The sequence below is a fragment of the Anguilla anguilla genome, chromosome 7 (assembly GCF_013347855.1).
Source record: "Anguilla anguilla isolate fAngAng1 chromosome 7, fAngAng1.pri, whole genome shotgun sequence".
Lineage (NCBI taxonomy): Eukaryota > Metazoa > Chordata > Actinopteri > Anguilliformes > Anguillidae > Anguilla > Anguilla anguilla.
Window position 1 is genome coordinate 13936329 of NC_049207.1, and position 25024 is coordinate 13961352.

The window sequence follows — 25024 nt, forward strand, 5'->3', positions numbered from 1 at the left end:
ATCCCACTCAAGCTCAGACGGACGTTGGGCAGACCACACACTAGAAATGCACATGTCCCTACCGTGCTGGGTTTCATCCCATAGTGTTAGTACAGCTGGCCTACAAGACATGGTTCAGTATACCTGTCACAGTATATGAACTGGGTGAGGTCTTTTTCTGTAGAATGGTTGTTGGGGCTGACACTTCTCAAGTTCTGACAATATGGAGTCCATGTATTTAGCCGTATTACGTACAGTTCTTGCGCTATGGGTCCACATAGACCTCCCACACACTTTGGCTCCAATAAACAGTGCTTTCGCCACAGCTCAATAAGCCCCTTGGGCATATAACGGGAGACGTTTAATTGAAATAAATCTTTTGGTTATTAACTGGTTTAAATACCCTTAAAATAGTGTTTTTGCTTGGCGCTGGAAAGTGATTTTGTTTTTGTTTTTGTTCCATGAAAAAATTAGTTCTTTTTTGTTTTTTGTTTTCGTTCCCTGTACGGTTTCTAATCCCCATTTTCTATGTACGGTCTGTGCCTGTCTGTGCTGTTGCTGAAAGAGAGACAGTGTAATATACTTCACACTTGTGTTGTGCAATTCCCTTGAGGCTCCTCTGAAATCTGTGAGTCTATTTCCTCTGTTTAGAGTTGGTGGATCTACAGTATGCACGTTCCTGCCAAATTCATAACTCTATGGGCATATAAATGCAAATAAAAATATCTATGCATCAGAGGCATCATTGTTGTAAAAGTCCATTAGATTTAATATGATCAAAAATTAATACTCTTTTCAGCTACTACGGCAGTTGTGAAGTCTGTTTTGAGGATTACATTATGTGACTGTATCTTTTTGTGGGTTGCTTATCTGAAGAACAGGAGCAGTCCCTTGTGTTGAGTGATTAAGTTTCCCTCTGACATTTAATCATGTTTTAGTGGATAATGCACTGCTGATTTATTTTGTTATTTGTTATTGACATCTTGCCCATTGTATACCCATGGGCTATGCGTGGAAGGCTTGCAGAACAGAATAGTCCTTTAATTCCAGAGGCTGAAACAATATCTGAAGAAGGTTCCAACAGATTTTCTTATCGACTAGGTCAGCAGGGTGCTGGCTTACATTTAAGAAACATTTCAAGATATAATAAAATATTACTGTGCCCTGCGACAGATTGGCGGCCTGTCCAGGGTGTATTCCTGCCTCTTGCCCAATGCATGCTGGGATAGGCTCCAGCACCCCCCGTGACCCTGCTCAGGATAAGCGGGTATAGATAATGGATGGATGGATAAAATATTTATTTTCTAACATGATTTTAAGCTTTACATAATTGACGTCTTCCCAAGACAGGGAGTTTTTTCCTCCAAACTCAGCTCATGATTCCACGAGGCATTGCAGCATTTAGGAAAATCACTCCAATTGGAGCACAAGAATATGAACTTGAATTTTCAATGTCAATCACATTGCAACCTGCTGAGACTGAGCTCTCATAATGAGAAACAAGTTCCTTTTGCAGGCGTTTTCTCACAGCTTGAACGAGAAATGAAAACATAGCTTCTGATTACATAATGTAGCTAACATCTCAGAAGTGCTTCTCAGTGTTTTTCCTTCTTTTCCAACCCTCAAAGCAAACATGCCATCTTTCCTTTCCTCTTTTGCATTGGGATTGGGATTATTGGTGTCTTCTTCTCCTGTCTCCTATTTTATAATTAAATCAGAGATATCAAAGGAGGTTATTAGAATGTTTTGCCTTTGTCATAATTTAACTTTAACTGTCAGATCAAAGTTATGAAACTCAATATTTTAGACACATATAATCTCATTTGACAGATAGGACTAAACAAGCCTATCTGTCAGAAGTTAGTAATCTATTTGCAATATTTATATAATCTCCTGTGACCGATATGGCTAAACAAGCCTACGATCCAACATTTAACCTAACCCCTGCCACCTAAACCTCTAATCTCCAAGATTTCGATCAATTTCTAATCATTAACTCCAATCAGTATCCCATAAATCTATCCACTATCTCCCATAAAGCTGCCAGTAGTAAGAGAAAAGGAATAGGATATAGGTGCCTAAAAAGTTCCAACAAGGTCCAACATTGACTTGTGTCTTTATATACTATTCCAACTGGCAACTAGCTACTTTAAAACCATTACTTAACCCCTAAATATTGTACTTCAACTTGTACTTCAAGCCCACCCCCAAATGTATCACATCTCAATACAGTAATATCGCAAACCTAATGTGTATTTGAGTCGATTCTAACTCTGACCTGAAATAAACCATTTTTATCATTTATTTAATACTACTCAATGTGAGTGACTACACCATTAATGAGCTGATGTGATCATAATCCTTTTTTCAGTAGCATTATTCAAACCTCACCTGTGACCCTGACTGCAACACAAACAGGAATTAACATCTCATGCTGTGCCACTGCTGACTCTTTAAAAATCAATTACAAAAAAATCCATTTAAATTAACAGTATTTTTTTTCTGATATTAAATCGCAATGCCAGTAAGACCTTACCTGACTTCATTTAATGCAAATGCTTTTAACTGTGAGTCAATGCCACTTCACAATTGGACATTTTTCAAAGCCCTTTGCTCATTAGCAAAAGCAATCCATTCTATCCATTCCAGTGTTATCTAACCTCATTGTGCAGCGTCACGTCTGAAGAGCAAAGCACTTGTGGTGCAGAGTATCATTATTTTCCGAGGGGAAATATTTATAATAGCCATGTGACGGCCTATTGTAATATATGCAGATACTCCACCAGGTACACATTACACAATGAATGGCCTCCAGCAACACAAAGCATTGTTTAAGAACAGCACATCAATATGTGGACCCAGGGTCACACTGATTTACCCATTTACCCATTATTGTAATGTAGTTAAATAAACAGTACTTAGGCTTACCTTGTGTTTCATTGAAAATGAGTGCTATACAACTACAGTGCAGTATATTGCTGTTGTATTTAGGTTGTGTATAGTCAGATTAGGGTAGGGGTAGGGCTGAGGTTAAGATTAAGAGTTAGAGTGAGGTGTTGAGCTATGATTGGCTTTAGAGTCAGGACTGGGGTGGCAAGAGTTCCCCACTCATATTTCTGACTATGGGGTTGCATTGTTACAATGTATTATTACACGTTAGTTTCTGCATTACAATTTTGTTACAGTGGTATAATGGGAACTTTATACAAGGTAATTGTACATATTACAGCTTATACAGTATTTTCTGTGTTTTTGGAACCACTGCGATCCTAAATATAGTCTTTTTATCACCATTTTCCACCTACATCAATACAGACAGAAGCTTGTGCTCTTCTCCAATAAACAAACAAGTCTATAAGCCAGTTTCCATAGTCCAGCCTTCACAGTGTAGCTCAGAGGAGTGAATGCTGGTCATAGTTGGCTACAAATAGAATAAATAAAAAAAAAAAAATCCTATAACTAAATATTCCACCACAAATTAACTCACTTCCAAGAAGCATGCTAAGAATGTCCTACAACTGAAATTCATATTTATGGATCCAGTTAATTAGTTTCATACATTCACACCAAACCATTTCCCAAAACAAGTTATTTCAAGACCATAAGGCACAAATTCAATTATACTGTAATGTTTCATCACTTGCAAAAACATTATATAAACTTGAGTAAAAGAGTGGGCTAAGTCTGCAGCCAATTCCCTCTAGGAGCTCACTCTGACAGCCCTGATGTAGCGCTGGCAGCTGGCATGTAGCCATGCTGTCAGAATGACTGATTAGTGTTACAGAATCAGGTCTTTGATGAAAATAAGCAAAAGCATGAAATGATAGCCCAGCCTAGTTTTTCAAAGTGTGACCACCACAGCTCCTAAACTTTAATACCTGCTGCCAACTTACACTCTTACGCGTCTATTCTTGAGACTCAGACAGGAGCAAGAAATGCTAGTGTGGGTCTGTGTATTGGCAAATGATGGATTCCGGGGGCTTCCTAGGTGCAGAATCCAGCTGAGGTATTTGTGCTCAAGACTGTGGCTGGATACTGCCTGGTCCATTGTGCAATAGTGACTCCTCCAGTCCACTGGGCACCTGCCACCTGCTTCTGCATATAAGTGGTGCATTCCTTCATGATGATGACTATGCAGCTCAGCTTGAGTACTGTAGTGAAAAGAAGCATCAGCCGACTGCATGATTTGGGTGATGCACATGCTAATTTTGGTTATCCAGAATGGGCAGAGGACTGACAAAAATAAGGGGAAGGACTCTAGACTAGCCTAGCCTGCGAAGGCACTAATAATGAGTGCAGGCTGGGCCCTACAGATACGGGTCTGAGCTTCGGCTACATCATTAGCCAACTAATGCCAGGAGTCTGCAGATGCAGCTATGCATCTATGTACCGCTGAGTTACTTCCTCCCAATAATGCTCCAGGGGTGCACAGACTACAGTGGCTTTCTTTTCAGTGAATGTTAGGGCCGACATGCATCATCTCTGATCAATGCTGCCGATACCCTACAGTCCTGCGTGGCCTCTAGGCTATAATAGTGGCTAAGAGTTTGTTCTGTCCCTCATGCCCATACCCCTCCCTTTCCTTCATTCAGGACTCATCTTTGTATACAACAAATGACTTAAAAACTATCTTCTTCAGGGAATAAGCTTCAATATCAAACCTGAATACACAGCCGGGGGACAGCAGCCTACACAATGCTTCCAAGTGTGACAGAGAATGCTTGCTCTACCTTGGTCATAACTAGCTTCAAAAAAAGCTGTTTAGAATTTTCTTCAAACTTTACTTTCAGGTTGATGAGACAATTTTACCATTTGTATACATTACAATTACAATTTTAAGCTTTCAAAAGTAGCCTGAGACAAGGCCATTAAAGTTTGTCATTCAAATATATTTTCAAACCTAATTGAAAAAAAAAAATCATATTTAGTTATATACTAAGCTATAATGCTATGCATCTGCTAAGATAAGCATGAGTGCTATTGTTAACCAGCATTACTGTGAAGACTTCATCTGAATCTTAGAGCACATATTTGCATGTAATAATTCTAGCAATTGTGAAGCTCTTTAATATTCATCACTACAATGCCTTCCTTATCTGCTGTCCAAATTCTCAAATCTATTACCGAGTAAAACAATGCCACCCTCCTGTCAGTAACACAATGTTTCCCAAGCAGGTCAAAACAAACCAATCAGTTAATATAGTGGAGCACAGTGCAAGAGTGCCACCTATTGGACGATCACAGCACTGTCTGTAGCAGAACCACAGGGCCCTAAAAAATAGCACATTTTTAAGATTAGATGTCCAGAGGAAAACAAATGTCAGACACAAACACTCCACTTCAAACAGTCATCCTGTTTTCTGTTTATTATCAACATTACACATACACAGTAAACAGATTTCCAACATTATCATTCAATGGGCTTGAAAGTAAAACAAAAAGCAAACTGTAAAGTCAAATACACAATAATCGTTACTAATGGTATGCTGGCACCACAGGGATAATTTTAATGCATAAATCACATGGCTTCTGCCCATAAAACACAGTAGTACTGGAATGAATCATACGGGCTACTGTACAGCAGATTGCACAACTATGCTGAGACACAAAATCACAAAAATATTTAACTTAAAATAAACAATCAGTCTAACAGCACAATTATTACTCCTGTAACTAATCTCTACTGAACATAATCTATACACCTGTACTGAGCGACATTCATTTCACTCATTCATATTGAATCACTGTTCATGCATCCATAATGCGGAAGTAACACAACCAGGTTGTTCCAGGAGAGTGACGAGTTCTAAATCAGTGTCAAAGAAATGAGAAATAAAACGGAAAAAAACAAAGCAAGCACAAGACAGCAAAGGACAAATCAGGATAAAAAAAGTTTACAGTCAATGTTATTAATGATACAGCCCAAATGATGTCAATGCTATGACAATTAACATATTATAGATTGTCTGTTTTACCATTGGAGTATCAAATCCAGTCCCTTTTATTGATTTCAATAAGAGTAGGAAATTTAACATACTCACATGGATTTTCCTCATTGGTAAGAGGACAGCGCAAAGTTTTATCTAAAATATCCACAGTAACACCCTTGTCTTAATTTATCACAACATAAAAAGATGACAGATAAGTATCAGGAATAACGTTATTCCCATTAAGTTATATACCATATAAAATTTTCTTTTTCCTGCTTATCATATGGCTTTGCCTCATTTTGGTTTTCTCAATTATTGAGCAGTATAAGAAAATAGATGTGCAGCTCTCAAGATTTCTGAAATCTTTAGTAATAGAACCCCCCGAACCAAACTGAAAGTTCAACCAGTAGAAAATTAGCTAGGAACTGCTCATTTTCACCCATCATGGAGTTCAAAGTCACCACATAAACCTCTGCACATCTGTGCTGTCAGGCCAATGAAATGTCTTGCTAATGAAAATATAAAGCGTAGCAGCGTTGACCAGGGTGTACAGACCGAACTCCGCCAGCAGCCGAGGTGTGGAGGGCAGAGGGATGTGGACACGGTACAGCAGGTAGGGCAGGATGAAGTAGCGGAATTCCAGAAGCTTCTGTGGAACCGTGGCAGCAGTCAGACAAACCAAAAGTGCCAGGTTCCAAAACAGAGACTTGGACTTTAAGGATTCCATGAAGTTCCACATGGCAAAGACGTACCCTGGCACCACGAGGAAGGGAACCAGCTGGTGCTTCTGGAACACCTTCCTCCACACATAGAAAGGGTAGTGCCTGTTGTCGGCAAGCAGGTACTTGTGAACGAAGGTGAACTTCCACACCAGGATCAAGGAGACGACGGTGAGCAGAAGGTAGAGCAACGGCTGCTTTCTCAGGGAATGTAAAAAACTTACGGCCCTGCGGTAGGAGAGCCAGGCGGGGAGCGAGAAGAGCAGCGTAAAGGAGAAAAAATAAAAGAGCTGAGGAAAGTTCAGACAGGCCTCGTGGCTGGTCCGATCCCCCACTACGATCCCACCATTCAGCACCATGAACGCTACGAAGCCCGCCGCCACGACAACGTAAGGCCAGGCCACCAGGAGCACGGACTTAATGCTGCTTGGGGTGGTGGCGTATTCAAACAGGAAGCGCGTCACCTTCCCAACCCCAGCCAATGAGAAAGGGACTTGGGAGGGACATTTTTCCTCTTTTTTCTTGGACTGCTCCGTCTTCCAGCTCTCGTCCAGCTTCTGGGTGACCACGGTGCCGGCACAGAATGCCACCCAGATGATGTTGGTCTGGCGGAAGAGGATGGCGCAGCAACCAAGAAGGCCAGCCACTTTATGGCTCCCGTACAGGGACATCAGGTACGCGAAGAGGACGAAAAAGGTGGACCCAGCATCCGTGTAGTACAGAAATGTGAAGAAGTAGAGCACAGGGAAGGTGGACAGACACAATGCGGACAGCACTCGGCGCATTGCAGCTCGAGCCTGGGACAAAAATAGAAGACCACTATTGTTAAAAAAAATACATGAACCATGGATAAGAAAAAGTAGGGTATTAACAAAAACACTGAAAATCAGCTCCTAATGACTATACAACATTGACAACAGCAAATCACGGCACTAGTCCCATTTCAGACCAAAATACTTAAATCCAGTCACGTGCATATCACAACAAGCCATGCATATACAGTTATCAGGAATTAACTGAATCTCACCTTATCTTTGAGATGGAGTTTATATATGATAAGATACAGCAGATAGAGGTTTCCGCAGTTAAAGAGCAAATTTATGAAACGCAACATTCCGGTGGAGCATACCACCTTCCCCGTCCACCCAGCCAACCACATCAATGGTTTAATGACTCCAACGGACACCAAGTATAGGCCAGGTAGTGTGGTGATCATGGGGTCCCACTGGATACAGAGACGACACATACAGAACAAAACACGTAATGCTTGTTGTTATAACACTTAACTAAGGTCATCGTTACCATTGCTATACCAATTAACTAATATTATCCAGCTAACACATGGTTTGATTTGTTGGCTAATGACCAAGAATACTGAATAAAACATATTGTTATTAAAACAGCTCATAAAACAAAATATCAGAACAGCCTTAGTTAAACAACAGTTCAACAGCCTTAGTATCAACAACAGTCTTAGTTGTTTAGCCACATACCTCGCTGAATTTCCCATCACAGTATTTCTGGGCTTGTGGTACGTGAAAAATTTCGTCCATGTATGGTTCTCTTTGCTCCCGTGTAATTTTTGAGAACAGAAGACAGGAAATTAGAAAGTTTGTGCTACAGAGAGCAGTAAAAACATACCCCTCAAACCTCTCCATCACTAAACCACTTGAAATAATGATTTAATCAGCACTACAGACAAACTATGATGACTTTAACATCATTGATGATGGACGGTAAGCGATTATCTACGGTAGCCACCAGACGGGTAATCCGCTAAAGCAAAACATCACTCCTGAGGCAAATTTTTATTTGCGAAAAAATGAAATGTGTACACCCAACTCACATATTCCGTGTAGCAACAAAACGAATGTACGAACAGTTCCTAGAATTATTTGCACGTAGAGCTACACAGTGATAAATAAACTAAAAAGTAAAATCATAAAAAATTAATTAATGCCGTTCATGTCCTATTTAAAATAAAAAAAAATTAAATCCATATTTATTGAAAGAAACAATATTTATAGTGTTGCTTTCCATAGGAGGAACTTTTCTTGTGGGCGTGCTTGTGTCACTTAGATATTGTTCCCGCATAGACAGATGTCCGTGCCCAGCAGAGGAGCACGCTACTATCTTGAAGCTAGCATATGCAATACATTGCAAAAACACCACAACAGAGCGAGCTACAAACGGCTAAATTTATCTGGATAGCTAGTTGCTGTGTTTATACAGGTTTTGAAATGCACCTGTCTCAGCGACTAGAACTGTTTCCTGAATACACAGTGACACAATTGCTGTTCAAAGATGTCAAAAACGCGACAGACTTGAGGAAGAATGCAATTGCTGGAGAAATAAGTGGAGCCTTAATAAATCCGTCGGTGGTGAGTGTGTGTGTCTGTGAGGGGGGGATTGTCCAGTGATGTCATGCAATCAGGCATTTGAAAACTGACAGAAAATACTCTTTACGCTTTATTTAAAACAACTGTTATTCTGCTGCTTTTGTGTAATGCTGTATTTTTTTGTAACTCCTCATACAAATACATTTTTGTTTTAACAGCTAGTTGACCCCTTCCAAGTCCTTGTGGCCACAAACAAAGCACTTCACTTGCAGAAAATTGGAAAAATGAAAACACGGAGTCTTTACTCTGAAATCATATTCAACCTGTCACCCACAAATAATGTGAGTTTAATTTTATTTCATAAAGTGTTATGTAAATGAAGTGTGGTTTGTATATTTTGTGCAGACTGAAAAAAAAAATCAATTGAATGGGCACTGGGTACTGTGATGAAATATGTAACCAGAAATGCTTTTCTTCCTTGTTTTAAGATATCTGAGGCTTTCAAAAATTTTGGAATCTCTGACAGTGACAGCGCCGTTCAGGTTGTTCTGGTTCATGCTGACGCCGAACAGAACAATATGGATGACATACTGTCCAAGGTGGACGGCCAGCAGATATCAGTCCATCACATCTCAAGTTTGAGTAACATTGCTAAGATCAAAAAGGTATCTGTGTGTCTTATTGTATTTGGTTCAAACATTTTACTTAGCAACATGAGTGCATACATATAGTGAACAAAAACATGTAAACGCTAATGTGAAATCACTTAATCGGGTATTTTTGGGCCACCACATGTCACCTGTATGGAGTCTACTGTTTGCACCATCTGGAATTGAACTACTCATGTAATATGTTACCATAGCCTTTAAAAACTCAATCAACTCACTCTTAGTAGTCAGAAGTAGAAAATGCTGTTCCGGTAATTGATCCAGAATATTTTTTTAAATCTGAATTCCAGAATGCATTCAAGCATTCAGAACATCCCATAAAGGCTGACTGCTCATATACTGTGGATGGTAGTATTGCCATCTTGAAAGACCCCTCTCTGCAGGAAAAAGATGCTAACATGGGGCAAAGCTGATCATTTAGTAGTACTAAGTAACCTTTGACATCGGGTGCTAAGGATTTGAGTCCATTCCAGCCATGTCAGGGAAATACAGCCCACGCAGTTGTAGAACTACTGGAACCATATGTTGTTGGAACACTGTTTTGTTTCAGTTTTTTGTCCATTATCTGTAGAAATTACGTTCTAACTTCTTTTCTCCATTTAAAATGTATCATAGCTTGTTTATTTACTGTTCATAACTTCTGAACTGTAATTTACTTGATTGTGTTGCAGCTGTACAAGGTCTCACCACAGGAAGAGCTGTGTGGAAGCCTGCTGGATGCTGTAATCTGCAGGATGGCTACCAAAGATGTGTTATGAACAAAAACCAAAAATAATTTCATTTGGAAAGGTGTGGTCATTGGGGACTTTTTAAAAATATATTAATTGCAAACTTAGATGCAGTCATTCAGTGGTTATATATTGTTTGGATAAATATACTGTGTTCATAGGGATGGACAAGATCTTGTTCATTTGTTTGGTTAACCTCGTTTATCTGTCAGATGTTATGATTTACACCTCAAGAGGTTACTGTACATGACACATTGTGAGACAGCTTGCTTTGTTCTTTATGTGCCAGCACACACCATGTGTGCAGTCCTGTGTGTGCAGTATGTGAAAATCACAGGCAGCTGTTTCTGAGTGCTAAAATCACCATGTCTGCCACCAACAATCATACCATGGTCAAGGTCACTCAGATCATGTGTCTTGCCAATTCTAATGTTTTGTGGAACAAATAAATCTTTTCACCATGTTTGCATGCTTTATATAATATTCATTTGCAGCCATATGATTAACGCGAATAATCTTTTCCTCTGACAGTCAATGAGGTGTACCTAATAATTTGCCCACTGAGTGCATGCACATATATTCACATGCATACATAAAATATATACTGACCCTTAGACACAAAATTAGATATATATTACAGTGGAAAAACCAACCAGAGGATTAAGTATTGTGCAACAAGGTAGGATAGCTCTGAGGACTCATCCTCCATCCTTGGACAATTCTATAGCCAATTGTGCATTGGGACTTTATACAGTGTTTTTTTATTAGAAGCACAACCATGTGATTTGGAGCATGATAGTCATGTTATAGTGCTGGCTGCATTCCAAGAGAACTAAGTTGCTCTTATAGGACAATATTTTCTCTTGTGCAAAAAGGGGGTTGGCATATGGCTTTGCAAAGTGCCTATCAGTTTTTTCCTCAACTCAGTTGGTTTTGATTAAGCTCTCAAGTCATTACTGTTCTGTATTCTACACTTGTACAGAACCATCCACTATGGATTTTGAAGAAAATAATGTGTAACTTGCGTGTTGGTGTTGGTAAAAAAAAAAAAAAAAAAATCAAAATTCATTTAATTTGTGTATTGTCAGCTATAAACCTATTAACTATACATAGAGGAGTAGAGATCATACAGTAAGCAACTGTACTGGACACACGGAAAGCTACCTGAAATATTTTAAACCAGGATGTGACCTTTCATGGATCTAGCTTCACCAAGGACTGAATTAACTATGATGTACATGTTCTAATTCCATTACTATGCTACAGACCACAGATAACAGTTTGGACCATACAGCATGACCTTTAATCTCACTTGGAAAAAGACTGCACTTCTAAGCTATTTCATGGAGAAAATTATTTACAGGATTTGGAAGCATCAGAGATCTTTACAGTGAGAGCACATCAGTAAACAAAAAGAACAGCTGTTAAAAGATGCTCAACATTTTTTATGAAAAGCAACATGTATACATAAATGTATTTTATATACACAGAATACCATATAAATATACAAAGTCCACATAGATTTCTATTAACAAATATATAAGAAGATATTAGGTACACATTGTTGTGAACAATCATTGTAAATAGAAGTGCCATCCTTTTACTGAAGCCCAATACAATTTTGACACCCAAATCATGTTGATGTGCTTGCCTTGTGTCTACATTTGTTGCTGTGCGTTCTTAAGTGAATAGAGCGGCTAACCTTCATTTTACCTGTGGCTTTCTGTGTGGAGGTTACATGGTGTAATTCTTGGCAGGAAAAATATATACAGCCATTCTACAACTCTTAATTTCTGGACTTATAAAGAGGGTAGTATGCACACATGACATGAGCTATGTTATCTACAGCTATACAAGTTAATATATGAAGATGATTAGACAGGCGAAATGCGTAGATTGGTCAACCAGGGTTACAAGTCTGACTCTGGCATGTCAGGCATGTTGGCCATCAGGTAACCGATCCCATAACGCCCGTTCGGGGTTATTTCTGCATCCAGACCGGCACTTTGTTTGCGGTAGATGTTGTTGCCGGGCACAGGGGAGGGCGCCTCGCTGCAGGGGGACTTGCCGTGGATCAGGCTGGCATTGTCATCGTCTGGCGCGGCACTGTCCTTGATGATCCGTGCCTTCTTGTAGGACACGGAGGAGAACCCGCCCGCGCTCTCGTCCAGCAAGTTGAAGTAGCGCAGAGCGAGGACCACGGGCACAGGGAGTAATGCCATGACGACCAGGGACACGCACATAGCCAAGCCCCAGGTGGGATAGCTGCGGGACCTCTCCTGAGCCTGAGACAGATGGCATTGATACAGGTAATCTTCCTTTAAGAACAGTTTATTGCAATGGGGGAACACTCACTGGAGCGGATAGTGCTTCATAGCTTGCTATCTAACCCCCAATTCTCCACTGTGGGTGTCCCCTTTCTCACAGATGGGGTAAAAACTAACTTTATTTTAAATTCTTGCTTTCATTGTCAGAAGTTCTATTTCTGAAAACCCCATGAATACCACTGCTTACCAGTTCCTCGATCCAGGCGCTGTAAGTAGGCGGAGTCATTCCTAGCTGAATTACACTGGCCATCAGCAGAACCAACAGCACCAGAGGAGTGATGTACTTCCACATGTAGTAATAGAACCGGAATGGCGAAAATCCAAGCATGTCTTTCAGATCTTCAAAAAACCTGTAACGAAACCATTGAGAATCCTGAAGAGGAATCTTACCTCAAAATTCCTGATCAGGAAACACTGTTCATAAAAGTTGCATACAAGTTAAATCTACATTTTGCAGCTAAAATGTACACAAACAGTGAATTCAAAATGAATTCTATCAACGATTTATATAAACATCTGAAAAAATTCATATACATGTATGGAACTGTCCAATAGATCTAACTGAAGTATCCAGACAATCCTTTTCAGTAGGATTTCATTTAATCTGATCACCAAGTTGGTGACACAACATTATCTCTAGTATTGTATCGATGAATAAGCAATTGCAGCATATCCTGGAGTCGGAGGATGGTGGATCTTACTTGTCCATGCCGTAGACCCAGGCCACAGCCACATTCTCCAGAATAACAACCACGAGTAAAGGGAGTGTGGCAGAGTAGTCATCAAACATGGCCACAAAGTAGTTCCCAGAGCGCTGGACAAAGAGCAGGCCGATGCTGAAGGCCAAGACACAGCACCCCACTGTCACCAGGAGAAGAAAGGGGAGCAGGGGAACAATGCATTAGTATCACTGAGCCAAGAGAACATTCACTATTCCAACCATGGGCAACCACAATGCAGCAGAGCTAAACTTCATCATGTTTCTGTACACATAATGAAATGGATAGAAGCGGATTCCAGTACTGTTTAGTAAATAATATACATTACAGTGTTCTCACGAGTTAACTATGATTCCACAATCTGAAAACAACTTTTGGGAAAACAAAAGTTGTTTGGATCTGTAATTATGTATATGAAGGACACAAACTGCCCTTAGCATGTGAAAATGAAAATGAAGGTGAAATGGTCCATATGAAGGATTAGAGACTCATGATTCCAGGACCAATGATGCACTTAGCTGCCACGCTCTTGTGCTGATGTCACAGTCCCCTGGCCACACCCACCTGTGAGGAGCTCCTTGCGCACTTTGAAGGTGTCGACGAGGGGCGTAATGATGCCCTCGATAGTTCCGAACATGCTGCCCAGGCCCAGGTTGACCAGCATGAGGAAGAACATGACCGACCAGAAGGGTGAGGCTGGGAAGTGGGTCATGGCTTCGGTGAAGGCTATAAATGCCAAGCCAGTACCCTGAACAGCCTATAAAACAGCAACATCAAAAACAAAAGAGTCATTAGTAACACTATAATTCATAACATTAACATCTGTATTGTTAGATCTGGGCAGCCCAAGGGAGAATTTCACAGACCTACAAAGTAATGACAGTACCTCCTTTTTACCAATAGAGGGCCCTCTATTGTTTTTGGCTGGACCGCATCAGCGGGGCCAGCCCTACAAACGCGAATGTCTGTGACTGAGTGAGTGAGTGACTGAGTGAGTGATGAAGTTACACCATTGGTCGGCCGGATCACGTGTGTTAGGTCCAGCCATATACTAGGTTTTAACCTGGTCTTGTTTGCCTTTGAGAACGGGGAGATTTCTGCTCTGGTGGATCCTTACCTTGTTCAGTTCATCCTCAATGCTGCAGGAATCGAGTCCGAGATGCGAGAAGTCACTCTCCTTTACCCCTCTAATGATCTCTATCATCTGCGTGTAGTCCTCTGCACTCACGTTGGAGAGATCAATATGCGGGGGGATCAGGTCTGGACTAATTTCATTACCCAGAAATCCAACAATCTTCTTTGCGTTTCTAGATGATCATAAAAAATTTATTTCATTGTATTTTAATACCAAAAATAAAATTTCATTTAAAATTTATTTTATATACTATTATATTAGGTGTATAAAACATGCATACTGATAGAGAAATTAGCACATTTTTGAGAGTAATATGACTTGCATTTTTAAACCTTGTGCAAAGCTGGTTTCAGCTTGTTTTTTCCCAAATGTATTTGTTTATTTACTTTTCCCTAGTTTAGGCCGTTCTCTTTTGTCCGTTATTTTATTTGTGTATCAATGAGAACAGGCTCCCTGCTGAGTTCCTCGGAAAGTTATTTTCTCAGAACGGTCAACGGAAAATGGAAATGACCGGGCCACTCTGCAGGGGTCTGTGGAGACCGCTGAGAGTGCGTCACTGCGGGATGGAGGAGGTGGGGATCGTGTGGTGGAATGCTGTATCTCTTGTGTTTTGAAGCCAAACTTACAGCGTGATACACTTGGCGTTCATGATATTGGCCTTGAAGCCAAGCACAGCAAATACCACCAGCGTGGCCAGCACAGACGTGAAGAAGTTGATGAAGGAGACCAGCACGGCGTCAAAGTGGCAGTTGTTGTCGCGCTTGTTGAAGCTGGAGAAGGCGATGACCCCACCGAAGCCCAGCCCCAGGGCGAAGAACACTTGGGTGGCAGCCTCTCGCCATACCTTAGCCTCCAGCATGATTTCCAGCTGCAGGGAGGAAGGCAGAAAACAGAGGCCTTAATCGACAGGTCAAACACCCACCCACACAGACAGCTGTGCTTGAACTAAATCACAAGATAGTAACACCATACCTCTCTTTTTGGAATTTGTTCCAGCTGCTGGGAAACTGATTATTTTTCATTGTAACAACACTAAAACAAGTACTTTGGCAGGACATAGCAGATCACATCTCCTTGATAAATCTGTCTATATATACTTAAAATGTATTCATGAATGTTTTTTTTCAATGCTGCAGTATATTCAGGGTGGCACGGTGGTGCAGTGAATAGCACTACATGAAGGTCTTGGGTTAGACTCCTGGCCGGACACGCAGTAGGCTAATCGGAGACTCAAAGTTCCCTTTGGTATGAGTGTGTGAGTGAATGGTACATGTGCCCTGTGATGGATTGGCAACCTGACCAGGGTGAATAGGCTCCATCCCACCCCGTGACCCTGACCGGGAATAAGCAAGTCAGATAATGGATGGGTGGACAGTATATTCATTCCACCCAGGCCAAACAGTACAGCAGCCATGCTATTCTAGATTTTTGAGGCAATATATCAATGGAGGGCTTGCTGGTGGACATAGTTGGTCCGGCCTGGGTTCTACGAACGCTGCTTACCTTGGGGGTGAACATGTGGCGAATCCCATCCACAGATCCAGTCAGGAGAAGGGACCTCACCAAGAAACAGATCAGAACCACGTAGGGGAACAAAGAGCTGAAGTACATAACCTGCAGGAACCCCAGAATTCACACAGAATAATCAGGCACAGGTATGTATACGTGCTGCACGGTTGTCTGAATGAGGAACTGCAAACGCTAAACCCGCAATTGAATTTGGGCTTTTGTATAAACAGTGAATGGCTGGGAGAAGGCTTTTTATAATCTCACCCCCTTAACAAAACCTAACTACAGTTTTCCCACTTGGTCTGTCTCTCCATTATTAAGGCCAAACACATAATCAGTGGCTTGTGGGAAGAGGCCTGGCTGAAACTTTAACAGCATTGACCCAATCTGCATCCACTCTGTCTCACTCACTGTGCAGATACGGTGAAATAGCATTTATCACACTTCCCCGCTTGCCCTCATTCTAAAAGCACTGATAAACCAAAGAGGAATGTGCTATGAAATTGTCATTTAAGAGAGGTAGATGCAGACTGGTGGATTTTGCTTGCTGGGTTCACATGAATGGGGCATGTGCATAATAGTTCATAGTGACAATCAACCAGGCATAAAGGCAGATTCCATTATGGTTGTGAATAAAAGGGCTAAAGGTAGTAACACTTGTGGTATCACAGATGCATTTCACATAATTACACTGATATAATTACTTTATTATGGGAAGGTTTTTAACCAGTGCTGCACTCTGATTTTTCAAAGTTTTTTTTGAATGTATTCAGTCTCATTCATTTTGGTTATTCACCAACATTTTTAAAAAGTATGTTCCAGTGTATAAATCTTGTGTAGTAAATGTTCTCTCTTGCTTTCCCAATCTAATGACAGTTTCAGTATATATGAATCAGGTTACTGAACATATTAAGGCGAGTTTGGTGGCTGAACACTTTATCTAATAAATAGCAGTTCAGCAGTGATCCTGGATTGAACAGTTTTTGGCAAGGGATGGCACAAGATGGTAAACTGGGGAAAAGCTAAGAGAAGAAGGTAAATAAGGTCATGGCAAATACGTTTTTAACAGGCTAGATTTCTACCAGATTTATACATTCACCTCCAACTGTGCAAAGCCCTCTAACTTCTTAAAGTTCAGGCTGTGCTTTACCCTGACATGATAACTGTTATTAACCGTAAAATGTGCTTTCAAAGATAACTGGAACAAATGTTAGACAGGAGTGTAGATAAATTCAGGGACAGGGCAACCAGCACCTTTCAGTGGCAGCTGTTATCTGGACAGAATGAATAGAGGAGGCTCTTAAACCTCTCACAGGAAACTGTCTGTCAGTGTTATCAGCTTGACTATTTGTGGCAGAACAAGGAAGACCTGCATCAAGCTGGCCTAATTCACCCCACACACACACAAACACACACACACGCACACACACACACAAAAGCAGACTCCAACATTGGTATATATGTGTAGACTAAAATGCACACATATGACATGCAGACATATGGACGCAGACCTTGAAGCAGAAGTGTCAATATCTTACAGTTCAAATGATATTTGATACAAAGAGCTCATTTTAAAACCCAATGCTTACTTTGCAACAGTGGAACAAAAAAGTCCTTGATGACAAGGAGTTGACCAATCAACAGGCCTTGGCAAAGCCCTTGCGAAGGCCAGTTAGCACTGGTCACATGACGTGTTGAGGACCTGAAGCACTGCTCATGATAATCCCTAACTAGAAGCTCATTTAAAAAGACACACATTACCTTGAAGTAATCCATCTAGACATGAATGGGCACTAATGTATTAATGGCCTCCTTTCTCTTGAAGTTATAGCAAGCACAAAATCACATTAAATGTTCCAACATATGACTATATTCTACATGCTGTCACGTGGACATATTTGTCTGGACAAATCACTAAAAAAGGTTTTAAAATCTGGAATATCTCTACCAATCATCTTTTCTCATCCAAAATGTTGTCATTTCATGACTGGAAATGTAGTGAGTTACCAGACCGCCTCCCTATCTGACCAAAAGGTGTGGAGTTCTCTTCACCTTCCCCGAGGACTGAATGCCTTTGATCATGGCCAGGCACACCATGGTCCAGGCAGCCAGCAGGCACACGCTCATCCTCCAGTTGAGGCCCTCACTGTCAGCGATGGAGTCGGAGATGTCCAGGGCCACGCGGTACCAGTAAAAAGTGGTGGCCGAGCTTTTCTCACACTCCGGCTCTACGTCTGCAGAACCAAACACACCAATCCAATAGTCACACACCACGTGCACACCTGCTTTTGACCAACTGGTGGCTTTCAGTTGGGTAGATTTCCCCAGGCAATTCAGTTATCTAGCTTCATGGGATTAATCTTACAGGTAACAAGTCAAGGTCCTTTAAGCACCAAACCACACTATCATCCTCTGTGAGCATATATCCAAAAAGCTTTATCATAGCGCAGTCACAGTCTGCTCAATCAGACGCTGTCTTGCGTACGTTTGTGTTCAGATCACTCTTGTACATGTGTGTTCTCATCAGACGCTGCCTTACTTGCGTATGTGTTCAGATCAAACACACACTTACATGTATGTGTGTTCAGTAGGCACTGTCTTACATGTGCATGTGTTCAGATCAGGTGATGTCTTACATGTGTTTGTTTTGTTCTTGACCAGTGGGCATTCATGCCAAGGGAGGGGCTGCTGGAAGGACTGGGAGAAGTAGAACAGGCTCCAGGCGATGATGACATTGTAGTACAGGGCCACAAAGAAGCACACCTAGGGAAACAGACCCAAAGGCTGTAATACACACCATAACCTGAACAAGGTCTCTAGGCCACTAGACCACTACAGTCTATTACAGTTGGAATGTTTAATTATATAATTACCGCAAATGTGTGTTGAAGAAATCCCCACAGAAAAAGTCCACTGAGCCTCACAAACCACATTGTACCCATACATTTTTGTAATTCCAGAAAGGATTGCTAATAAGCTACATTTTTGTTTACAACCCAAAAATCGAATGCTTTTTTGAAGAGATAACTGCTACATTGACTGTTATAGTTAATGTATTTAACATCAAATTTTTTGGGCCCTCAAGGTGGGAATCATCCTCAGACTGATAGGTGATGAGAACTACGGCCCCTCCCTCACCATACAACTGGCGAATCCGATCCCCCCCAGGTGGGGGCTGACGTAGTTCCACACCCCGATGCTTCCCCGGCGGATGCGCTGTCCCACGGCCAGCTCCAGGAAGAAGAGGGGGATCCCGATCAGTATCAGCAGGATCAGGTAGGGTACAAGGTACGCTCCTGCAGGGGGGAGAGGTCACATGATGCATTATCCACGTTTCACTTTCTGGTAATTCATCATTATTAATACCAACTGTGAAGATTTTACTCTTCATTTCTCCTGTAAATGTCTAGCTTAGCATAGAAAGTTGACAAAAAGGACAATGTAAAGTGAAACGGAGGCTCAACTTCAATATTGCTGCAGTGCGCAGTTATTGAAGCAATAGATTTAAGCAAGCCTTCATATTTAATTCCATTTGCCCCATTTTGATTTTTTTTCATATTTTTAAGTATTGAATGTCAACTGTTCAGCGCGTCATCGCAGTGGCTCAGATAAGCCATCCGAAGCCTTCGTTCGAAGGCTTTTGTGTAGATCTGTTCAAGCAGAAAATTGATTACTTGGGGGTAGCAGTTGTATAACTGGCTGTCACATTTTAATTAAATCAAACCTAGCCTCGTGACCCTTATAAATATAATTAGCTGCTGATGGTAAGATAACAAGTGGTTCATGTTGCTAGGCTACATCACCGAAAGGAGACCTCCGAAATACAATTAATGAGAGCGCCATATATACCCTAGCACTTAGGAAAACATGGCTTCTGAACATTATGAGCTGTGCTAAACAAAAGCTTTTTTGATAGAAATAAGAATAAGTTTAAGAAACAGAAACACTTTATATGAAGAGTTCCTGCAGTTGAACTGCAAGATGCTTTCAGAAGCACTGGCTAAGATATGCCTCTACACTATGTAGGGGGCGACATAGCTCAGGAGGTAAGACCGATTGTCTGGCAGTCGGAGGGTTACCGGTTCAAACCCCGCCCTGGGCGTGTCGAAGTGTCCTTGAGCAAGACACCTAATCCCTAACTGCTCTGGCGAATGAGAGGCATCAATTGTAAAGCGCTTTGGATAAAAGCGCTATATAAATGCAGTCAATTTACCAAAAATTTACCATATTAGCCTTTATAAACACCATGCCAAGGAACATCACCCACAATGTATTCTGATTTAAAATGTTAATTTTCCTTTAGTATAAGAGCAGACACTCACCCCATAAAATCTACAAGTCACCTTTGCTTTTATTATTTAGCACACACATCTGTCATTATTTAGCTCAAACATCTGTCTGCTTACACATTGCATTACTCATTACAGAATGTTTTCTTTTTTACTGCCTTTTCTGATCTACTTTGATCACATGACAGTGAACATCATGTTACAAAATGGAAAAAAATGCGAACATCCAAGAGAATGATGCAAGCCAGGTAGTGTGTGAAAAATGGAATAAAGTCCTCACACCACAATTATCTCCTTTGTGGTGAATAATCTTTTTTCTTAAAAAGGATTCATACTGACAATATGGAGAAAAGGACACTGGTTCAAGATTGGAACACCTGTAAGAACAGGTCAAACCTGAGACTTGGCCCTAATTTAACTGCAGCCAGTAGGCAGATAACATCACCTGAACCTGCCTGTAAAATGGCCAGAGGGGACATATGAATGCATGGTCACCCAGCATGTGTGTGTTGTCACCAATGTATGGCCTGCGGTTTATAAACAAATATATGGTAAGCTGTGGAGCATACCGTATGTGCTTTGTCTTAAGGCTGAGAGACAGTTTTCATCAAACAAGAACAGGGCTAAGGATAATCTATGGTGTGCAGTTAATGTTTACACTGTGAAGTTCATATTATTATAAGAGGGATGAAATGTACTTTACTTTAAGAGCAACTTTTACTCTATCAGAGTTGATTTCACACAGAAACTTTTACTCTCTACATTTGAGTATGCTCTTTCAAAGTAATATTTATTACTAAAGCACACGTGCTGCTCAAAAGTGCCATCAATAACAGCATATATTCCACTGAGATATGGCCTGCATAATGTAATCTCCCAGCTATCAACTTCTTCCATTTTATCATTTTAATTAATTTTTTTAAATGGGGTGAAGATTCCGTTGAGCTCACAAATTAGTTCTGAGGTGAATGAATTTACCAAACCTGGTGGTGCTACTGTACGAACCCCCAACTTCTGACTTGACAAAGGAAGCCTTTTACCATACCCCTATTCAAGGGGTATGGTAAAAACCAAGCTTTAAACATTGCATGAGGAATTGCAAAGAACTTTTGTATCTACGCAAAGTTGTGCAATCAAAAACATAGCTCGGTTACCTGTGGGTTGCAGCTGGATTTGCGCATTTAAACAAGAGAAACAGGAGGACTTACCTCCCCCATTCTTCTGACAGAGGTAGGGGAACCTCCACACATTGCCAAGGCCCACAGAGAAGCCAACCTGGGCCAAGATGTACTGAAGCTTGCTGTTCCACGCTGGCCTCTCTTCATCCGAGAGGGAACCCTCCTCAATGTCCCTGTCCTTGTCTTCCCGGACATTGCTGACAATCAGCGAGCTCTTCTTGAACGCATCATCGCATGTATCCTCGTTGGAAAGCAGATCTTTGACGGACTCCGTGACGTCATCGTCAAGGTCTCTCTTGACAACCTTGCTATTTTTTGGCATTTGAATAGTAATCAGTAGAGAGGGGTGAAAAAGTCTTTCAGGCGAACGAACAGGGAGACACTATCGGTAAAGCCCAGTTCACCTTTACGTCAAGACTGTAATGCTATCAGACACTTCTACAGTTCAAAGAAGTTCAGTTTATGAAAAGGGGAGCTTTGATCAAGCCTTTATTTCTTCATTATCATAAGATATCTGTAAAAAAGGAATATTAATAAGACCCCATAGTGCTGCAGTTGTTTTTATCATCATAAACCTGTATACAAGTTAACACAATTTCAGTGATAATAGCAACATATTTCAAAACAATGGCACAATGGGTGTACATTTGTATTTAGCACACTCTATTTAGCATTGTATTAACACTGCTTTAAGCTTTTCCATCTGAAACACAAGTTGCAAAAATACTATATTTCTTCAACACAGATGATATACAGTAAATAGAATAAATGCAATGTTAAACTATTGCTGTGGAGAACAGTGTTTCAGAACAGTGTCTATCAATGAACAGATCACAGCATACTCTAAGCCAAACATGTTCTGTGGAGTGTGCACCTCTTCATAAAAACATTTAACCACAATATCAAATTAAACAAATATCTCTGTCACACATAAAGCCCTGCTCCACGTATCTTATGCACAAGGAATTTGTAACAAAAACCTTAAAAACTCATCAGTAAGATAACCTTTTAAAAGTGTAAGGGTCAGTAGAATATTTAGATCATTTATTTTCTTAGCAGTCACCCTTTTTTAAAATTACTAATATACCTTACATTTAGCACACAATTCTTTTATTCAGCTGGATACACTGTGTCCTCAAAAAATCTGTTTGTTTAAGCCATTCATCCTATGCACGATCTGACCCTGAAAATGACTGAATACACATTCAGTTACCAAAATTATGATTAGGAGAAGATGCTATAGGAACTACACCTTGACATAATCAATGCAGACAGATTTGCCCACAAATATTCCATTCATTCACTTTGCAGGTGAAATTTGTTAAAGCCACAGATGCCCCTTGATAACTGCACAAGTGTTTTTTCAGAAATCAGTCCTAATCAAGGATGATCCAGCCCGAACAGAGTAACATGGCATAGAGCCAAGATCAGCATCCCCACCAAGCGGTCAGCAACAGCTGAGACTTTCTCAGCACAGCTGGATGAGAGTGCTGTGACAACAAATAGTATTAAACCACATTTCCTGACAATGCCTAGAACACAACATCTGAATTTCCCCAGGGAGTACTGAAGTTAAAATAAGCGAGTGTCTAACTGCACTGACGTGTGCAAACTCGCCTAGTAGGTCAGTCATTTCACTTGATCTCGTTAGGGAAAAGTGAAAATTCGCAATTCTATAGCGCCTGTTCGTGAATTACACCTATCGCCCACTGGAAGCAATTAACCGGCCCAAAGTAGCCACGAGTCGTGCCACAAAAGGAAAGGGTTAGTCTATGCTATCGGCGTGTAGCTATGAGTATAAATTAGAACTTCCATAGTCATCAAAAAATACTTGTACATTTATCAAAATTTCCTCATTCTCAGCAATTAAAATGACTGTAATTCACATAGCTTTTATATATCAATCTCATGATTTTGGAGCGTGCAGCTGCAGCAACGTCTGTACATTATTAGACGATGCGGGCAATTAAAGCGTCAGATCTAAGGAAAACATGACCTGAGATAAACCGTATAACAATACATCACAACATTACGAATAGGCTTTTCACAGGTGTAAGAACCAATACGGACTCCTACCAAGGTATATTTAACTTCATTTTGCATGCTTTGTACAATTCGTTTACACGGCTGGTACAGAGACCTGCGATACGGATGGTAGTGTTCCAGATTACAGTGTTTGAATAAATTATTGAACAGTGAAGCACGAGCCTTTCGAGTCTCATCTCATTTGCATACGTGCCAAAACATGTTCCATCACTGCTGTCATTGCCAAGCAAGCAGACAAAATCAATCAGACGGAATCATTATCAAATGCACCAGCCTCGTCTGATGATCGAAATTGACATTTTAAATAATTTATTTCAGATTTAAATAGCAAAACCCACAATAATGGTGTAGGGCTATAGAATGCAGCGACCCGTTTCAACTACATAGCGGTTTGAAGTAATTAGATTTGCTTCACACCACCGATATAAGATTTATTGTAACAGCTTAGTCTTCTTTGCAACATCTAGATAGCAGTAAGCTATTATATATGGGAATTTTGAACTTTCATATAGATCTAATGCCTTAAAACAATCATAAATATCAAAGATTAGCCTACATATAGCCTAAACGACAAAAGCGTGGCCACACGCTGTCGCCTTTTCAGGGCAGATATATTACTGGCACTCGTACAAGAAGCCTATTTTCAAGCAGACAGGCAAGTGCACGACTGCTGATCTTAATTTTTTTTTTTTAAATGGTTAGTGTCGTATCTTATATGTTTGCGTTCATACATGCAATAAACTAACATTTTTTAAAATCCCCACCCAGTTTTTCTAGCATCCATGTGGCGCATTTCATCATAGCCTACACATACAATAAGCCTGGTCACCAGATTAATAAAAACAACGTTTAAATTAGGCTATATACTTCTTTTTTTCTTTTTTTTTTTTTTACCTGAGGAGATGATGTGGATTGCTGTTGAGATCTTTAGGAAACTAGGTGTTCTTTTCAAAACGATGTATTGTAAGGCATCAAATGACGATAGAAGCACATGTACACAGAGAGCATCATCATTTGGACCAATGAATTAGTTCAGCCAGCCGGAGTTGTGCTAAGGAGGCAGTCACACCGCCTTGTCTGGGGTTGTGGTGACACACTGGATTGTGTGCCAGATAGTAGGGGTGCCCAGTTGCAAATATTTTAGGCGCCAAAATGAATAAAAACGGTTAATTAGTCCATCTAGGGCAAATATACTGCTTTATAATATTAAATACAAAAATAAATAAACCATGTGTTTGAACGGTGCCTGTTTAAAACGACCTTTATATTTACTGCCTCACCAACACCCCTGTGTGTAGTTTGGTTTAACCTACTACAACAAACACAAAATTCTCCACTGAATTTATTGTAAGTTTGTCTACTCTTACCTGGACATGTGTGTTTGTCTGTCTCATGTTCTTTGTTAAATGAACAATTCCGGCATTTTATCGATGGATATGTGCCAACGCGCCTGTTCTT

At 40.6% G+C, this 25024-nt stretch overlaps 3 protein-coding genes across 4 annotated transcripts; 1 reads left to right on the plus strand and 2 right to left on the minus strand.

Moving 5' to 3' along the window:
* Positions 1 to 5313: 5313 nt before the first annotated feature.
* alg10 (ALG10 alpha-1,2-mannosyltransferase) lies at positions 5314 to 8467 on the minus strand. The gene is made up of 3 exons (XM_035427740.1): positions 8122 to 8467; positions 7656 to 7853; positions 5314 to 7425 (listed from the first exon to the last, which is right to left on the minus strand). Exons 1-3 carry the CDS (start codon positions 8284 to 8286, stop codon positions 6367 to 6369), a joined length of 1422 nt encoding a protein of 473 aa, XP_035283631.1. The 5' UTR covers positions 8287 to 8467; the 3' UTR covers positions 5314 to 6366.
* A 241-nt stretch (positions 8468 to 8708) lies between these two features.
* Positions 8709 to 10828, plus strand: tprkb (Tp53rk binding protein). The gene is made up of 4 exons (XM_035427406.1): positions 8709 to 9009; positions 9186 to 9308; positions 9456 to 9632; positions 10307 to 10828. The coding sequence occupies exons 1-4, from the start codon at positions 8776 to 8778 to the stop codon at positions 10391 to 10393; spliced, it is 621 nt and encodes a 206-aa protein (XP_035283297.1). The 5' UTR covers positions 8709 to 8775; the 3' UTR covers positions 10394 to 10828.
* Positions 10829 to 11647: 819 nt separating this feature from the next.
* LOC118232418 (sodium-dependent neutral amino acid transporter B(0)AT2-like) lies at positions 11648 to 24640 on the minus strand. Of its 2 annotated transcripts, XM_035427404.1 has the most exons (12): positions 24461 to 24639; positions 21551 to 22034; positions 19192 to 19349; positions 18690 to 18816; positions 18106 to 18287; positions 16048 to 16158; positions 15171 to 15412; positions 14527 to 14716; positions 13974 to 14166; positions 13392 to 13551; positions 12878 to 13040; positions 11648 to 12648 (listed from the first exon to the last, which is right to left on the minus strand). In XM_035427404.1, exons 2-12 carry the CDS (start codon positions 21840 to 21842, stop codon positions 12274 to 12276), a joined length of 2193 nt encoding a protein of 730 aa, XP_035283295.1. In that variant the 5' UTR covers positions 21843 to 22034; positions 24461 to 24639; the 3' UTR covers positions 11648 to 12273. The 2 variants fall into 2 exon arrangements, with proteins under 2 accessions (XP_035283295.1, XP_035283296.1); XM_035427405.1 differs by lacking the exon at positions 11648 to 12648 and having other exon boundaries at positions 12901 to 13039; positions 13390 to 13551; positions 24461 to 24640.
* Positions 24641 to 25024: the final 384 nt, after the last annotated feature.

Coding starts and splice junctions, on each gene's coding strand:
- alg10 (XM_035427740.1), bottom strand. CDS start 8,286: ATGGAGAGGTTTGAGGGGTATGTTTTTACTGCTCTCTGTAGCACAAAC. Junction 7,854..8,121: donor GTGATGGGAAATTCAGCGAG/GTATGTGGCTAA, acceptor CTCTGTATCCAG/TGGGACCCCATGATCACCAC. Junction 7,426..7,655: donor AACTCCATCTCAAAGATAAG/GTGAGATTCAGT, acceptor TTTTTGTCCCAG/GCTCGAGCTGCAATGCGCCG.
- tprkb (XM_035427406.1), top strand. CDS start 8,776: ATGCAATACATTGCAAAAACACCACAACAGAGCGAGCTACAAACGGCT. Junction 9,010..9,185: donor CCTTAATAAATCCGTCGGTG/GTGAGTGTGTGT, acceptor TTGTTTTAACAG/CTAGTTGACCCCTTCCAAGT. Junction 9,309..9,455: donor ACCTGTCACCCACAAATAAT/GTGAGTTTAATT, acceptor CCTTGTTTTAAG/ATATCTGAGGCTTTCAAAAA.
- LOC118232418 (XM_035427404.1), bottom strand. CDS start 21,842: ATGCCAAAAAATAGCAAGGTTGTCAAGAGAGACCTTGACGATGACGTC. Junction 15,413..16,047: donor GCCACATGTTCACCCCCAAG/GTAAGCAGCGTT, acceptor TCCTCCCTGCAG/CTGGAAATCATGCTGGAGGC. Junction 14,167..14,526: donor TTGAGGATGAACTGAACAAG/GTAAGGATCCAC, acceptor GCTGTTTTATAG/GCTGTTCAGGGTACTGGCTT.